Below are 16,493 nucleotides of genomic sequence, written 5' to 3' on the forward strand. Positions count from 1 at the left end.
TGACATACCGAACACCGTTTCAAAAATTCTAATACAAGAGAAGTAGGAATTAAATATCTGGATTTCAAATTATACAGCATTTTATCTCTGCCACCGTGGCCCGTCGCTTGATGGGCCTCACAAAGTATAGCATAAAATTCCTCTGGAGGCACTATTTTAACCACCGAGTCGGTAGATATATATTTTTAATATTAAAAACTTTGTTGTGCCTACCTCCACTACATCATATTTATTACCGTAATAATATTGCTTGTTTGTTCTCTTAAGTTTCAATACTGCAGCTGATTTAAATACTTCAATCGCTGAAATAGCCTCTTCTATTCTTTCTCGAGTCCATATCGGATTTTCCTTATCCTGCCGCCCCTCTAACATTGCCATAAACTTACAGACCCAATGGAAATTCCAACTGCTCCATCAAGTCAATCTGTTGTTGCAGAAAGTATATAGACAGACCAACTATGTCACCTTATTTATACGAATCGATCTAGAGATTCTAGTATACTTCAAGAAATTCATCCGTTGCCACAAAGGGCAGAAGAAAAAAGACAAACAAGCGAAGAAAGCCCCAAAAATCAGAATTATTGACAAGCACTCCCGTAAAATTTAACAAAATGAAAAATTAAAAAAAAAAACGAAAAAAAGAACACCTCAAAACTAAACTTAGGAGAAAAGAAAGTAAAAAATCCAAAGTTATCGTCATCTGCATTAAAGAAAATGAAATCCAAAGCAATCTACGTCAGGATAGGGAAAAAGACCAAAAAAAACTGGTAGAAGCCACGATAAAGAAAATGAAAACGGACTTCTATTATATTACATGCAGGGAAAAATACAAGTCCCCGAAATGAGGACTGGATTCAATGTTCACAGTGTCAGGAATGGTCACATGAATCATGCTCTTCCTACAGTGGACATGGATCATACTTAGTAAGTCACGTATTTTAGTACTATAGATCTAGCGAGTGGTTACCACCAAATTGAAGTAGAAAAATCAGATCCAATCAAAAAATAAATGTGAAATGACAGCCAAGTTCAATACAATGATAAATGCCTTGGTTGTTGACTTCAACGACAAAAGAAGTGAGATCTAAATGGGTGCCAAGTTCAATGGTCAGTCCTGAATTTATTTATAAGTAACAGTATAACATAAAATATCTTCTTATAACATTAGATAATGTAATGTAGGTATTTTAGTTAAGCGTTCATAATTCATAATAGAATCTAAATATTTAAAAATTGCTAGTTTTATTTTTTTATTTTATTTAGCATGCCAAATTTTAACTCTCTAGGTCATCTGGAACTGGGTTAGAATTTTGATCTATAGGTCAGTCAGTCAGTCAGTCAGTCAATGATAAAAATGAGGATTTTTGGACATTAATATCTAAATAACCGTTTGAAATAAACTTATGAAATTTAGAACACATATGTATCTCGTTAGTCTTAATATATAAGCCAAATTTGATACGTTTATGTGAAATAGTTTTTCATTTATGAGGGGGTCAAAAGTGGCTCCAAATGGTTCGTGTAATATTACACACGGTGCGGGCTCGCCAGTTCTGTTTCTTGAACTTGGCTTGACACGCGACCGCGCAAGCAATATTGCAAGTGACGGAAGTGTCTCAACCGTAAAGTGGTAAATTTCAAGCTCTAAAAGAAAGGCTGTTGGAAAGTTATGAAGAATCCGAAGGGAGGAAAATTCAGAAGCTCATTACAGAAATGGAGCTCGACGACCAGAAGCCCTCGCAGCTGTTGCGACGTATGCAAGAGGCAAGGTAACTGATGAAACTCTTATTATTTTATGGCAAAACCACCTTCCCCGAGGCGTTCGCAGAGTATTAGCAGTCTCGGAGTCGAAGGAAATAGCCACGCTAGCCACCATTGCAGACAAAGTATGGGATACCATAGGTCCCAACACGGGTGTCGCGGCTGTTGAGAATGCCGACCTCTCGAATAGCGTCATCGCAGAAATAAACAAATTAGGCGAAAGAATAAAAAATTTGGAAACAAAGTATAATGGATATAGGAGACAAAATTATTTCCAAAGACGTAATCAATCAAGGTCAAGAACGCGTAGTACTAGCGTTATTAAAATTACAAATTGGCTCACGATTAATAACTTAAAAGTAAATATACAAATATACCTAAAACAAAATACATGCAATACCGTACTTATAAAGGGAAACCATTGAAATTAAATATAAACTATGAAGGGCAACCGGTGGAAGAGGTTCAGAACATAACATTTTTGGGCATAACTATAGACTGTCATTGTAATTGGAAAGCGCACGTAGATGGCGCCTGTTCTAAAGTAAATAGGTTTGTGTATGCGCTGAGACGGGTTAGCCAAATTGTCTCTGTTGAGGCCGCTATAATAGCCTATAACGGATATGTCAGTTCTGTATTACGCTATGGCATCATTATCTGGGGAAATTGTTGTCAAAGCGAGAATGTTTTTATAGTACAGAAAAGATGTCTTCGAGCTATCTTCGGCCTTAAAGTCACTGATTCATGTCGTCCATATTTTAGACAATATAAATTACTAACTTTGCCAAGTCTTTACATTTTAGATGTCTGTATTTTTGTTTATAAATACAAAAGTCTCTTTCAACAATGCCAAGAGGTCAGTACTCGTGTTCTGCGGTCTCAATACAGGCACAAGTTGTATAAGCCATTGTCAAAATTAACGCTTGCCTCTAATAACTGCTTTCCCATGTGTATAAAAATATTTAATAAATTACCGGATACTTTCAAAGACTGCAAACTCAATAAGTTTCGCGTAGCAGTTAAACTCTGGCTTGCAGATAGATGCTTTTACAGCGTGAAAGAATATTTAGATTACAAATAACAGGTTTTATGTGTATAATTGAAAGCATGTATTAAGTGTGTAGATTATTTGTAAAATTGATATTATTATTTGTTATTGTTTTTAAATAATCTGTGTGTATGCCTGAAAAGGCAGTATTTGGTGATACTCAATGAAAAATAACAGCTGTTTGTAACCTAAATACCATGCACAGAATAAATTTCATTTCATTTCATTTCAAAACGGTACAGTCAGCGGCGGAAGGCTGTAATCCGTGTGGAAATTACCGCCTTTGTGTGACGGACAGAAAAAGTGGTTTGAACTTTTTAATTGATAGTGGAGCAAATGTTTCAGTGTTGCCCCGATGGGCCTTAAATAATAAACAACGTCTCAAATAAAGTAATAGTTATAATTTGTATGCTATAAACGGAACACCAATAAAAACTTATGGTCTTATTAGTGTTTGACTTTAAATTGAGAAGAGCATTTCAATGGATCTTTGTGGTTGCAGATGTGAAACAACCAATAATCGGTGCGGACTTTTTGGTAAAATATAGATTACTTGTAGCCAACCGACTTGATACGATAGTGAGACTTGATTTTCAAAAATTCTGGCGCGTACGCATATTTACTTTTCGAGACGCAACCGGCATCGATCGATCGTGAGACTATCTCTTTCTTGGAAAAAGGACACGCGGGCCCCTTCCGAACAAGTTTGAACTTGGCAGTCAATCACGACCACTGCATGTGAAGGATGGCTGCATTTTTTGGCGCGCAAACTCGCCCGGGTAAGTGTTTGGTTTTTCATTAAAATAATGCAATTTATATATATTTTACGTGCAATTTACTTACTTTAAGTATTGTTTTATACCTATTTGTATGTAATTTGAACCTAGTATGCTTACTTAAGGATATATTGTGATTCAAAATCAAGGACACACGATCGTGTAGGTTAGGTGATGCTTACTAAATAGGTATTCATAATTTTCTAGTACCTAAAAATGATTTTTCTGTACGTGTGATCGTGTTATTATGTTTTTTTTTTTCTATTTTTAGGAAAACTTCTTACGGATAACTAAGTGGCACAAATATTAGCAGATGGTAATGACTCGGAAATTGAGGATTTTGCTGATCACGATGAAGAAGATATTGTTGCGAGTGTCTTACATCACCTAGAAGAGAGTGGAACTCGTTCTGGTGATGAGTCCCCTGAAGTGGATGAAGCAGCACCACCTATTCCAACAACATCGAGTAGCAGGGGATCATTTCTGGAAGAAGTAGCTAGGTGCACGAATTTATACCACTTTCGCAAAACGGGCGCTGAACTCAAGACTACCAGATTTGAAATAACAAAACTCTATGCTGTTCATCTAACCATGGGCTGTATTCCCTATCCAAGACTTCCTTTTTACTGGAAAACTGGAATGAAACTGGAATTGATCAGCGACATCATGACCAGAGACAGATTTCTAACTCTTCGCAATGCACTTCACGTAGTCGAGAGTGACACGCCAACAGAAGCCGAAACAAATAATGCTTTGTAGAAGGTGCAACCTATGATAAATAAGGTCAAAGAAACGTGTAACAGATTAGAGAGAACACCAGGATACTATTCGATAGACGAGCAAATGATACCTTTTACTGGTCGATGCAAACTACGCCAAGTAGTCAAAAATAAACCAAGGCCAGTAGGGCTCAAAAACTTTGTTTTGACGACCAGTGAGGGTCTAATGCTGGATTTTGCCATCTATCAAGGGGCTAAAACTATGTTCAGCGATACAACTCTTGGTTTGGGCCCGTCTGGTATTCTCCATCTTTCTCAGTATACCACCTGGCAGTTGTGTGTATCATGACAGATATTTTACAACTGTTCCTTTGGCGGAAGAAATGGCGAAGCGAAACCTTCACAGCACTGGCACAATAATGCTGAACCGGATTCCTGATCGTTCCACAATCAATTTCAAGAAGGATATCAATATGGCTCGTGGTGAAACGCAGCAGTACGTCTGTAAAGACATTACAATCGTCAAATGGAAAGACAATAAGTCGGTTTTGATGGCATCTAACTGCACGGGAGTTGGAGAAGCTACACTTGTGAAACGTTGGGACAAAAATACTAAAACCTACGTCAACATTTCGGCTCCAAAAGTGATAGAAGTCTATAATCAGAAGATGGGGGGTGTGGATGTTCTAGATCAACAAATAGAGTATTACAGGACGTTCATAAAAACCAGAAAATGGACTCTTAAAGTTCTCGTACATTTTATAGATCTCGCTTGTGTAAACGCTTGGAGGCTTTATAAAAACGACTGCACAGCTAATGGTTACCGCCGAAAGGATACATTGGCCTTACTAGACTTTCGCCTGGATGTAGCAGAATGTTTGAAGTGTCTTCCAGAATCAGAACGCAGAGAAGATGAACCTGAACCACAGGAACGTCAACGTAGTCAGCCCTTGAAAATCTACAAACCTATAAGCATGCCTTCAACAGCCAAAAGACATGACGGGTACGATCATGCCTGTGTTTGATTATATTAAGGCACCGAGGGACCTGTCGTATGGATTGTGGCAGTCGATCTAAAATAAAATGCGAGTAATGCGATGTCTACCTTTGTCTATCTCGTGACAACAATTGTTACAAACTTTTTCATAAGTCTTAAGAGAGTAAGACATCAATAAGATCTCATGTGATTCCAAAGTAGATTTAAGTACATTAAGGTAATGTTTTTGTTGATTTTTTATAAGTTTTATAGGTACCAAAAAAAAAGGATTAATAAGCTAAGCAAAGAAGAAATATTTTAGTTTTCTATTAAACCTGTTCATTGTTTTGTCAAAGAGTGTTTAAAAACTCTTTATCTTTAAGAAATGACTGATGACAATAAAGACTGTTTAATTAATTATTTTACTAATTATTAACAAACCATATCTCCAAACTAGACAGAACTCACATCTCGTGCTATCTCCTAAGCCACACGCTTTATTTTTGATATGATACGAACGCATCCATGAAAAAGTCATGTGAGTTTTAAAGAAATCGGAGTAAATTATTTTTTTCGGTTGTAAAGGGGTAGATTTAAATGCACGCAGACTGGTGGATCAGGTAACAAATCTTAATATTATTGCTTCTATTTCGAACTCGAGAGAATGCACGATTAAAACTGTTGATGATAGTTATCCATATTATGATTTGTTATCTCAGTACATATAATTGTATACCAATGAATGAAAAAGATATTGAAAAAAAACAGCAGTAATAACACCTTTTGGACTTTTTGAATTCCCTAGGATGCCGTTTGGTCTAAGGAATGCGGCACAGACATTCCAAAGATTTATGACTCATTTATTTATTTATTACGGACAACTTACAAGCTACACTCTGCACATGCAAAGTTACAGACAATAAAAAAAAGATTAAGAGCTAGCTCAATTACAAGTAGTCACAGCATGCATCAAGTGTATTTCCAGGCTTAAATAATATCTTTTGCTATATCGATGATGTAATTATAGCTAGTAACGATATAAAGCAACATAAAAATCCCTCTCGGCGTTGGGGTCCTAATTCCGAATTGGCCAAATTATATATTTGTCCAATTCTTTATTATACCCAATCTGTGTAGTCCTAGTTATAGATTTTACATATTCCGAATATTCCGAATTCTCTATTTTATCAATTATGAATTATACAAGTTCTTATTTTTCCGAAAAGTACAGTTAGAATAAATAATAATTACGACAGTAAACACAACAAAACATTTTTCTTTATTTTTAACTTAACAATATGCGCAACGGAAAGAATGCGTAAAATAAAATATAATCAATCACTTAAACCAGCATAACTTTTTTAAGCATTGTCCAGGTGTTATTTTCCCCTTTAACAAGTCTTCAATATATTTTTCAATTTTCGAATCTTTTATTATATATTTCGATCGTCTGTTTTTTCATTTACATAAACTTGTCCCTTCTTCACTTTCTTTGCAAAAAAATCTGCTTCCTTTTTTAGAAAATGAATATAAGTATTCGAAAAGATTGCTCTTTCCTATCTTTTTGTTTAAACGAAAGTGCCAGCCCTCGAGAGCGTTGGTTGTTCTGTGGCGCTCATTTGTACAACATCACATGTTCATGCAGACTTTAGACATCCAATTTTTATTGAAATACTCTATAAACTTTTCTGTTGGAGTGTCATCGGATGCTTTGTTTAAAATACATAACCATCCTTCGGGTATGTATTCGGCTGGCATCAAGGCTAAGTTAGAAGTCAGTCTAACGATCTTTCTGTGTTGTTTATCTATCAGCATGTTACATTTTTCTGCATTTCTCCAAATCGCTTTGGAGAAATGATAAAAACATCCCTTTACACGTACACCCGGAAAAACTTTTTTAACGGCATTAATTATTGCCGTTTCCCAGTCACTTTTAAAATGAGATATTGAGACATTAAAATTTTCTTTCAGAATGCGAAATACTTCTTCATAGGTACACTCTTTTTTGTTCGGCAATAAGCAAAAAAATATTGGTATGATAGATGTCAGCTCCCGAGAACTTCCGGTATCAATGTGAACTGTAAATAATTGTTCAAAAGGCGCAGGCACACTCTTAAAGGTTCCATCCGCTAAAAATAAATTTGCCTTTTTTAATAATTTTAGACATTTCCGTTTTCCAAATATAAAAATTTTATGTTCTCCTTCACCTTCATATAAAAGAAAATTCTTCTTTAAGATATCAGGGATTTCTACTTCGTCAATCTTCTTAAATGTACATTTAGAAACATTATAAACATCTTTTCGTGCTGAATACAACGCATCTTTAACGGAGGAAAACGGCGGTACCTCGGCATTATTGCTGGAGTCTGAGTCACTGTCAAGTCCCTCCATGCACTCCTCGAATATTTTAGGCACTGACTTCCAATCCGTGCGACAACGATTCTTGCAAGAATTTAGGGCTTGTGATATTTTGTTTTTAAAGTAGTCCGGTTTACAAGTATGACTACTTTCTCGTAATACTGAATTCAATTCAAAATTTAATGTCACATAGTGTGACATTAAGTGTGACTTAACAACTAGACGTTTCGGCTATTGGGTGTTTTGATATTCAACATTATGACAGCTGCGCATATTATCTATTGGGTGTTTTGATAACTGGACATAATGACAAATTGACATTTTAACAATTTGTTGTTTTGACACATGGATGTTATGACAACTGGGCATTTTAACAATAGGATATTTTGACAAATGGACTTAATATCAGTTTGTCTTTTTAACAATTTGGTTTTAAGTCACCTGGATGTTAAGACCACTGGGCATTTTAACAAAAGGACATTATTTCCTTGGCATTTTGACACATTGGACATTATGGCCCTTGGACGTATTGAGCTATAGACTTTTTAACGTCTGGGCATTATGACCCCTTGGACATTCTGCCCTTTGGCCCAACATACCCCGGTGGGTATAAAAGTAGTTAACTTCATTAAAAAGAGCGCACTCAATACTCGTCTATTCAAACAGTTGTGTTCTGACATGAACTCTGAACACGAAACTCTGCTTTTCCATACATTAGTTCGTTGGCTTTCGAAAGGAAACATGCTGTCGAGGTTATAATACGAACTAAGAGACGAAGTACAAATATTCTTAACTAACAAGGAAAACAAAGAGTTGCTAGATCAGTTCTGTGACCCCAAATTTATAATACGTTTTGCTTATTTGGTCGACTTTTTTGCGCAAATAAATAAATTGAACCTTCAACTGCAAGGATCAGGAAATTTGAAGTTGCAAGGCATGAGCAACATATTTGCATATGAAGATAAAATCAGGGCGTTTATTGCTAAAATCGAGCTATGGATCAATAAGGTCGAAAGAAAAAACTTTTCTGCATTTGATACGCTGAACCAAATTATTGACGGACAAGGTGCAGATATTAAAGAAGAAATTCAGAAGAACATGATGCTCCATTTGTCTAATTTAAAAAGTGAATTCAATCGCTATTTTCCTGACTGCGAGGACAAAAGTATTCAGAAACTGATCCGGAATCCTTTCATTGTCAATGTTTCCGAAGTCTCTGATGAAATTCAAGAAGAAGTGATCGAAATGCAACACGACACGAATTTAAAAGATACATTCGAATCAGGAATAAATCTTGAAGATTATTGGAGCCAAAAAGCAATTTCTTTTCCACAGCTTCGAGACATTGCTATACGTTACCTTACTTTATTTTCATCGACGTATCTATGCGAGCAGGGGTTTTCGACGCTTCTGATTATTAAAAACAAGCATCGAAATCGGTTAGATGCCTCTGCCGACATGCGTTTAGCTTTGAGTAGCACTGAACCAAGAATTCAGAAGTTAGTAAAGAGTATGTAGTCACAAAAATCACATTAAATTAAAATCTGTAACTTTTAGATTTTTTCCAAATAATAAATAAATGAGTGCTAATCATAAAATTGTGCTTGTTTTCTTTATCAAACAACCCTTAATTTATGTAAACCAACTGGGTGGTCCCCGGCAAGACAAACATTTGGTAAAATGGTCCTTCATGACTAGAAGGTTAAGAATCACTGTCTTAGATGAACACCTTCACCTCGACTTTTCACGCGTTTATACAACGGTATTTAATAAGAGAAGCCCTAAGCTTTATAGGTGTACATCTCGAGTAATTCTCGCTGAAAGTAGATCAGAGTAACAAGATATTATAAAAAAATATCACGAGGGCAAAAACATCCACACTGGTATCCAGGAAACCTATAAGTACATTCGCAGGAATTATCACTGGTCAAATACGAGCGACAACATACAGGATCTCATAAGTCTGGAACAATATCGAAGGAAGACAACAATGACTATGAAGACTGGAATTTTGTGGCTACTACCCCAAGTTGGACAACACTCATATTATATGTGATCGATCGGAGCTAGAATTCTTTCATTACATACAGATAAAATCTAATTACCTACACCACAGAATTAATATAGTAGGTACTACATAACTAGCTACGCTTTAAACTTGAGGAGGTAATTAGATAGACATTTATACGAACTTTAAGCCCAGTAATCAATCATAGTGATAAGTTAATACTCATTTTAGACAAAGAAAGGGATAGGTAATCAGTTCATCACCGAAATTATAAGACCTACTCTTTGTTTACTATTCAACAAGGGAAAATAATTCAATATAACGCAAACCTTCAATTGCAATAACCGATCATATTTAGTAAGGGACAAGAGGGGTACCATTTTCAAGTTCCTCAAATTAATCCTGTAACAGGTCTTGCATAACAAAAAGGTTTCATGCATAGATTGTTATGCCTAAAACATGATGATACGAGAAAACATCTTTAACGTTGTACAAAGATGCAAGCAACTGGCCAATCAGTTTTACGTTGACGTGTACGTTAAAGTTGAAAGCGAGAGGTTACGGAACATGTCATTAAATCAAACGAAACTAAGAACAGATAATTACATCCAACTTCAAGACGCTGTGGCAAATGACGCTAATTGAAATCCAAATAACTTAGGTCGCATGGTCATTTTACCGTCTTCATTTGTAAATAGCCCGCGGTACTTACACGAATATACTCAGGACGCGTTTGTTTATGTGCGTACACATGGTCGCCCTCCACTCATTCGTCATCTTTACTTGTAACCCAGCCTGGCCCGAAATAATCAATGAGTTGATGCCGGGGCAAAGCGCAATAGATGATGTAGTGGCAAGAGTTTTTAGACTAAAAGTTAAAAAACTAATGGATGTAATTAATAAAGGCCGAGTGTTCGGAGAAGCGCGCTGCTTTATGTACTCTGTCGAGTGGCAGAAACGTGGACTGCCACATATCCATATATTATTGTGGTTAAAAGATAAGTTACGACCCGATCAAATAGATAACATAATCAGCGCTGAAATCATCCATGACATTATTGTAAAAAATATGATTCACGGTCTATGCGGACTCGAAAATCCACAGTGCCCCTGCATGGAAGACGGAAAATGCACAAAATATTTCCTCCCAAGTTAGTGAAAGAGACCACAACGACCACGGACCCGCAGTATCGTAGAAGAGCGCCAGCAGACGGAGGCCGAACAGCAACCGTTAAGCTCCGAAATGGTAGCTACGTTACGGTTGATAATAGTTGGGTAGTCCCCTATTCACCAATTTTATCAAAAATGTTTAAAGCCCACATAAATGTTGAGGCATGCAAATATATCTGCAAATATATAAACAAGGGTAGTGATCAAGCTATTTTTAATTTTAGAAATACTGAGTTTGTGAGAAAATTACCAAACCATGAATTACCTATTATGCTAAACTTTGGTAAAGAATTTCAATTTTATCGCATGTTGGTCAGGGTTTAATTTTAATCTTTTCTTTTTGGCATAGCATTAAGGCTAAAATACACTTACAGTCCGCCTGCGGATATCAGCCTGTCAGTTAACCAGAAAAGATCACAGACACGCAGTTCCCCTGACGATTTTGTATCGACAGTCAATGCGAACCCAAAGTGTGTGGCCGCTTGCCGTCACCGGCCTGCGTCGGCAGGTAGCGGCCGGACAGTCCGTGATCTCAAGGCCGAATCGAACACGCACTAGCAGGTAGTCGTCCGGCAGCCTTTCGGTCATAGTCACGTGTCAGTTAACCACCAACAGTTCATTGTTTTTCGACATCACAAATATTTTTTGGCAAAATGGACAACAAACCGCAATTTATCACAAATTTTATAGAATTATATAGAACATTCCCTTGTATGTGGAAAGTTAAGGACGAAAGTTACCACAATAGGAGTTTGAAAGATAATGCTTACGCCAAATTATTAGCATATTATCAAACCACAGTACCTTCAGCCACAATTGATACGGTGAAAAAAAAAAATTAATAATTTAAAAAGTTCTTTCCGAAAAGAATTAAAAAAGGTAAGTGTGGCTTTTTTACCTATTTGATTTATCCTTTCATATTTTGTATTTTTGCACAAGTTGTAGCTCTCCGTAGCGCACACCTGGCACGGCGCTGCGAAGCGACTGAAGATAACAATTAATATATTCTTCTATCTAATTTTTTAGGTCAAAAACCAGAAGTCAGGATCATCAGCTGACGACGTATATACATCAAATTTGTGGTATTTTGACATGTTGATGTTCACCGCAGATCAAGAAATGCCACGGAATAGTATCGGAAGCGACAGCATCGTTGATGAAAATGAAACAGTAAGTATTTTTTAAATATTTATTTCAATTTACAAAATTATATTGAAACGATACAGCTCCGTCATGCACGAAATATTCTTTGTATTTGTCACGATTTAATTTTGCGGTTTCACATACATTTCTGCTGTGCCCCTGTTGTAAGCTAGTCAGGGTATTATCTTCGCTTAAATCTCCATGTACTCGTACAACCCTACCAAAATCTAAATCTTCAGTAATCAGTGCTCGAGTAGGTAGGTAATTGGCGTTTTCATTTTTCTTTAACAAATTGTGCAGGTAACATGAAGCTAAAACTATGTAATCAATTTTTTCTGGTTTCATATTGATTTCTGTATGTAAAACTCTAAATCGGCTAGATAATATGCCAAAAGCATTTTCTACTGTGCGTCGAGCTCTACACAAGCGATAGTTAAAAATGCGCTCTTCACGTGTTAAATTTCTTTGTGGATAAGGTTTAATAACATTTTCATGTAATGCAAAAGCATCATCGGCTACAAATACAAAGTTCATATTGTTTTTATTCATATTGTTAGGTGGTAAATTCAATTGCTTGTTTTGCAACTTCTTATAAAAACTAGTATACTCAATAACACCTCCATCTGATACTCTTCCATTACAGCCGATATCAACATATATAAATTCGTAGTCTGCATTTACAACTGCCATCAATACAATACTAAAATAATGTTTATAGTTATAATAGTAAGATCCACTGTTTGCTGGTTTTCGAATTCTGATGTGCTTACCATCAATAGCACCTCCACAATTAGGAAAATGCCATCGACTTTCATAACCTTTTGCAATCTCTTGCCATTCTTCGATAGACGATGGTAACTGAAAAAAGAACATAACAAAAACAAACTATTACTATTTTTCAGTTTTGCGAAGATGATACACAAGTGCCCTCGCCGTCTACTACTAATTCATCATCACAATCGCTGCTGCCACCAAACTCGCCGCAGCCTTCCTCCCAATCACAACAATCAACGCCTGCAGTGGTTTCCAAAAATTCTTTAGCAAATAAAAGGAAAAATGTATTACTTAATGAAGCTTACAAAGCCTTAAAAGAAGACGATAAGTATGATGGCATAGGACTGAATGTAGCGTGTAAGTTGCGACGTATGAACGAAGAGCAAAGGTTGTATGCAGAATTATTGATTAATAAAGTAATATTATATGGAATGAAACATAGGCTGCAAGAAGAAACTAGTCTTTCTGTTCTTGTGCCCACACAGTCGCAAATTACACGTTCGTCGCATTTGACACAGGTAGCTTCAACATCTACTGAAACTATTTTACAGCGTCAACCAATAAACCCATCTTCATCTGTTCTTGTGCCCACACAGTCGCAAATTACACGTTCGTCGCATTTGTCACAGGTAGCTTCAACATCTACTGAAACTATTTTGCAGCGTCAACCAATAAACCCATCTTCATCTCAGTCAATATTACAAATATCTCCAGTGGGAATTGGAACTTCCGAGACGGTTATAACTGATAATGAGCATTACGATGTATGTGATGATGACCTAACGCAATATGTACTTTTTAAAAACCAGGAATAAGTATTTGTAATTTTTTCCCACATGGACGTAGAAAAACAATAAAGAGAATTAACAATTTCTAAACATGTTGTTTGCTTACCTTTATACATAAATCCTTTAGCAATAAACAAATATATTTTGATGTTTCCGGGATAATTACACCCAGGGATTGAGGCGAAATTCTTGTAGGAAATTTTAAATCCTCAAAGCTTTGTCCTGTTGCCAAAAACCGTAAAGTTGCTATTAATCTCTCTTCTGCGCTTATAGACTGACGCATTTTTGTATTCATTTTACTGATGTATGGTTTAACCATGGTTAATAACATGTTAAAGGTGTCTGAAGACATTCGCAAGTAATTAAATAGATCTTCCTGATGCGATTGCCTCAGTTCACGTACTAACGTCATATGAGATCTTGATTCTCTTCCACGCAGCCACTTTTTCATCCAATATCTTCTTTCTGATGATGATAATAAATGAAGTATTAAAATAGCACATCGTTTTTTACGTAACATTATCACTGAGCTGATACGATTTCAAAACTGTGAACAACTACGCGCAGCTGCAAACGAACTGCCGACTGCCGCCTGCAAGTGTGTACGCCCTAGCCGTTATGTCAGGCAATTGCCGGCACGCCGCATTGCGGTGTGAAACTGTCGACTGCCGTCTGCTAGTGTGTAGACTCGGAGCCGTCGTTCAACCATTGCCGGCAGGCAACAATCGCTATAGTGAGTGAGCTATGCAGACCTTGGACGGCAAGCCGCCCGTTCGTACCAGAGACTGCAGGCGGACTGTAAGTGTATGGGACCCTTTACGGCGCGTGCGCCGCTGCATTCTCAACGACGACGAACGGATTTTTTGTCGGTTACTGTGTTTATGACCAAGTCAATCATAAATATTTTAGCTATAGCAATACTAGAATAGTTTTGAGAGTCTATGCCTAGTTAGTTAAGAAAACTCATTATAATAAAATGGTGTAATCTGTTGTGCCATAAAAATAAATATCGTGATTCTATAAATCCGCCTTTTTTCTATGTTGCCCTCATCGAGCTACTCGAAGGACTTAAAATTATATTATGTAGGGCACATAGAATGGTCCTTCTTATCGTAAAATTAAAAAAGTGCGCCGGTGTATAAGTGACTTCGTAAGTTCCTGTGACTGTTCGTGTCTCTACTCTCTACTTCTAATACAACTTTTAAATACGACGTCGCTGCTTGATCACACCTTGCGTGAAGCCCTAAGAAGCCATTGATAGAAGAATAGCCACGAGGAGGGTTCGACCTTCGAAGAAATTGTTGCCACGTGATATTCGACCGCGGCACTGAGAAATTATTGCAGCCTTTCGTTTTTTAGCACAGTTTCGAAGCTGAAAGAAGATAATTCTTCAAAAAAGAAGCATTATAGCATCTATATCGTAAATAGAAATATAGAAACCGTAGATGTAGATTCTACATTATCAATTTTCGTTATAGAATATATTTCTCAAGATCTCAAGCATTTCATACTCTTCATTTTATATCGTCCGCCATTTTGCGACGTATCGGGTCATTTCTACATAAGAAAAAAGAAGACAGAAAAAATCGTGATCGTGACGTACTTACGAAGATGATGTGATAATGGTAAACAGAAATATTAAAATAAATGATTTCGTTCTTGTTAAATTTAATACAAAAAAGACTGTTGTGCACTATGTCGGCCGAATCGAAGACATTAGTCCTACCATGGCTACAATAAAATTTATGAGGCTGAGTAAGATATAAAAGACATCAAAACTAAATTGCCAGTACCAAAGACATGCAATAAAACGAAACGTGGTAGGTTTAAGTACACATTTGATAGTTCTTTATGGGTTATACCCAATCTCAGGTAAGTTAAAATACTGTTTAAGATGTTTTTTATTTGTTAATTAATTTTTGAATTTAAAGTGTTTTATAGGCAGTGCCCAAGCCTATATAAGCTATAGAGTGAGAATTGAATACTACTGCATTCCAAAAAATAGTGACAGAATTGGTCAACCAGACATTGATTTATTCGCGTCCTGGACTAATACTAAGTGTCAAACTTACATCTCTTGGAAGCCAAATCCAGATGCTCTATAAATATTGATGCATTTACAGTAAATTGGTCAACCTATTTCTTTTATGCTTTCCCACCGTTTAGTTTAATATTTATATGGGTTATTCTTAGTTAAGAGGTACTTTCAATGGCTAAGACAAAAAAATACTTTTTTCCATACTAACTTCCAAATTAACCTATTTATTGATTTAAACTAAGTGTTTTCTTCTTGCTCACTCAAATTTATTACAGAAACGTATGTAGTTTAGTCACAATAAGTTCCAATATAAGAAAAAAGTCTCTCCCCTGGTCTGTCCCCAACCCGACTTTATTTGTAATCCAGTTATAATGAGTGCATTAAAATTCTACATTTACTTTATCATTGTTATATTTATACAGAACAATAACGTAGTCACAGTGTCTTATAAGTAAAATTACTTTTATTCAACTTTTCATAAATAATATCGACGATGAAAATTGTCCTTCGTATTTCGTGACTCGTCCCCTGGCTATTTGTTTTTTTTCGTTTAAATATCAATTTTGTTTAGCAAGTTTGTCGAAGTTGTGACCTTGAGTGCATAGAGTTTAACGTGAAGTTAACAAGCGGCGCATAAGCCGACTGCGTAACCATTTTAACGGTCATTCTAGTCACGCCGCTCGCTGGGTGTAGAAGTGTTGAGTGAATGGAGTCTCTCCTCTGGTAAAAGTAGTCATTCGTTAAAATATTAATATTTACTTAAATATTCACTATTAATAGTGCACACAATGTTATGTTTGGTTGTGAATTCCATCCGATAAACACTTTTACGGCTATTTTAGATATCAATCGAAAATGTATCTCCCCTGGCGTATTTCCCCTGGCTCTTTTGATGACAGGGGAGATCTTAGCTTTACAACGTAGTATGATTTTT

The 16,493-nt window shown here is 36.3% G+C and overlaps 2 protein-coding genes across 2 annotated transcripts; one reads left to right on the forward strand and one right to left on the reverse strand.

The window, feature by feature from the left end:
• Positions 1 to 1,713: 1,713 nt before the first annotated feature.
• LOC126376838 (piggyBac transposable element-derived protein 3-like) lies at positions 1,714 to 5,329 on the forward strand. The gene is made up of 4 exons (XM_050024388.1): positions 1,714 to 1,769; positions 1,829 to 2,043; positions 3,899 to 4,085; positions 4,657 to 5,329. The coding sequence occupies exons 1-4, from the start codon at positions 1,714 to 1,716 to the stop codon at positions 5,327 to 5,329; spliced, it is 1,131 nt and encodes a 376-aa protein (XP_049880345.1).
• A 6,544-nt stretch (positions 5,330 to 11,873) lies between these two features.
• LOC126376614 (uncharacterized) lies at positions 11,874 to 15,437 on the reverse strand. The gene is made up of 2 exons (XM_050024128.1): positions 13,628 to 15,437; positions 11,874 to 12,817 (listed from the first exon to the last, which is right to left on the reverse strand). The coding sequence occupies exons 1-2, from the start codon at positions 14,039 to 14,041 to the stop codon at positions 12,011 to 12,013; spliced, it is 1,221 nt and encodes a 406-aa protein (XP_049880085.1). The 5' UTR covers positions 14,042 to 15,437; the 3' UTR covers positions 11,874 to 12,010.
• Between the last annotated feature and the right edge of the window lie 1,056 nt (positions 15,438 to 16,493).

The sequence above is a fragment of the Pectinophora gossypiella genome, chromosome 21 (genome assembly GCF_024362695.1).
Source record: "Pectinophora gossypiella chromosome 21, ilPecGoss1.1, whole genome shotgun sequence".
Taxonomy (NCBI): domain Eukaryota; kingdom Metazoa; phylum Arthropoda; class Insecta; order Lepidoptera; family Gelechiidae; genus Pectinophora; species Pectinophora gossypiella.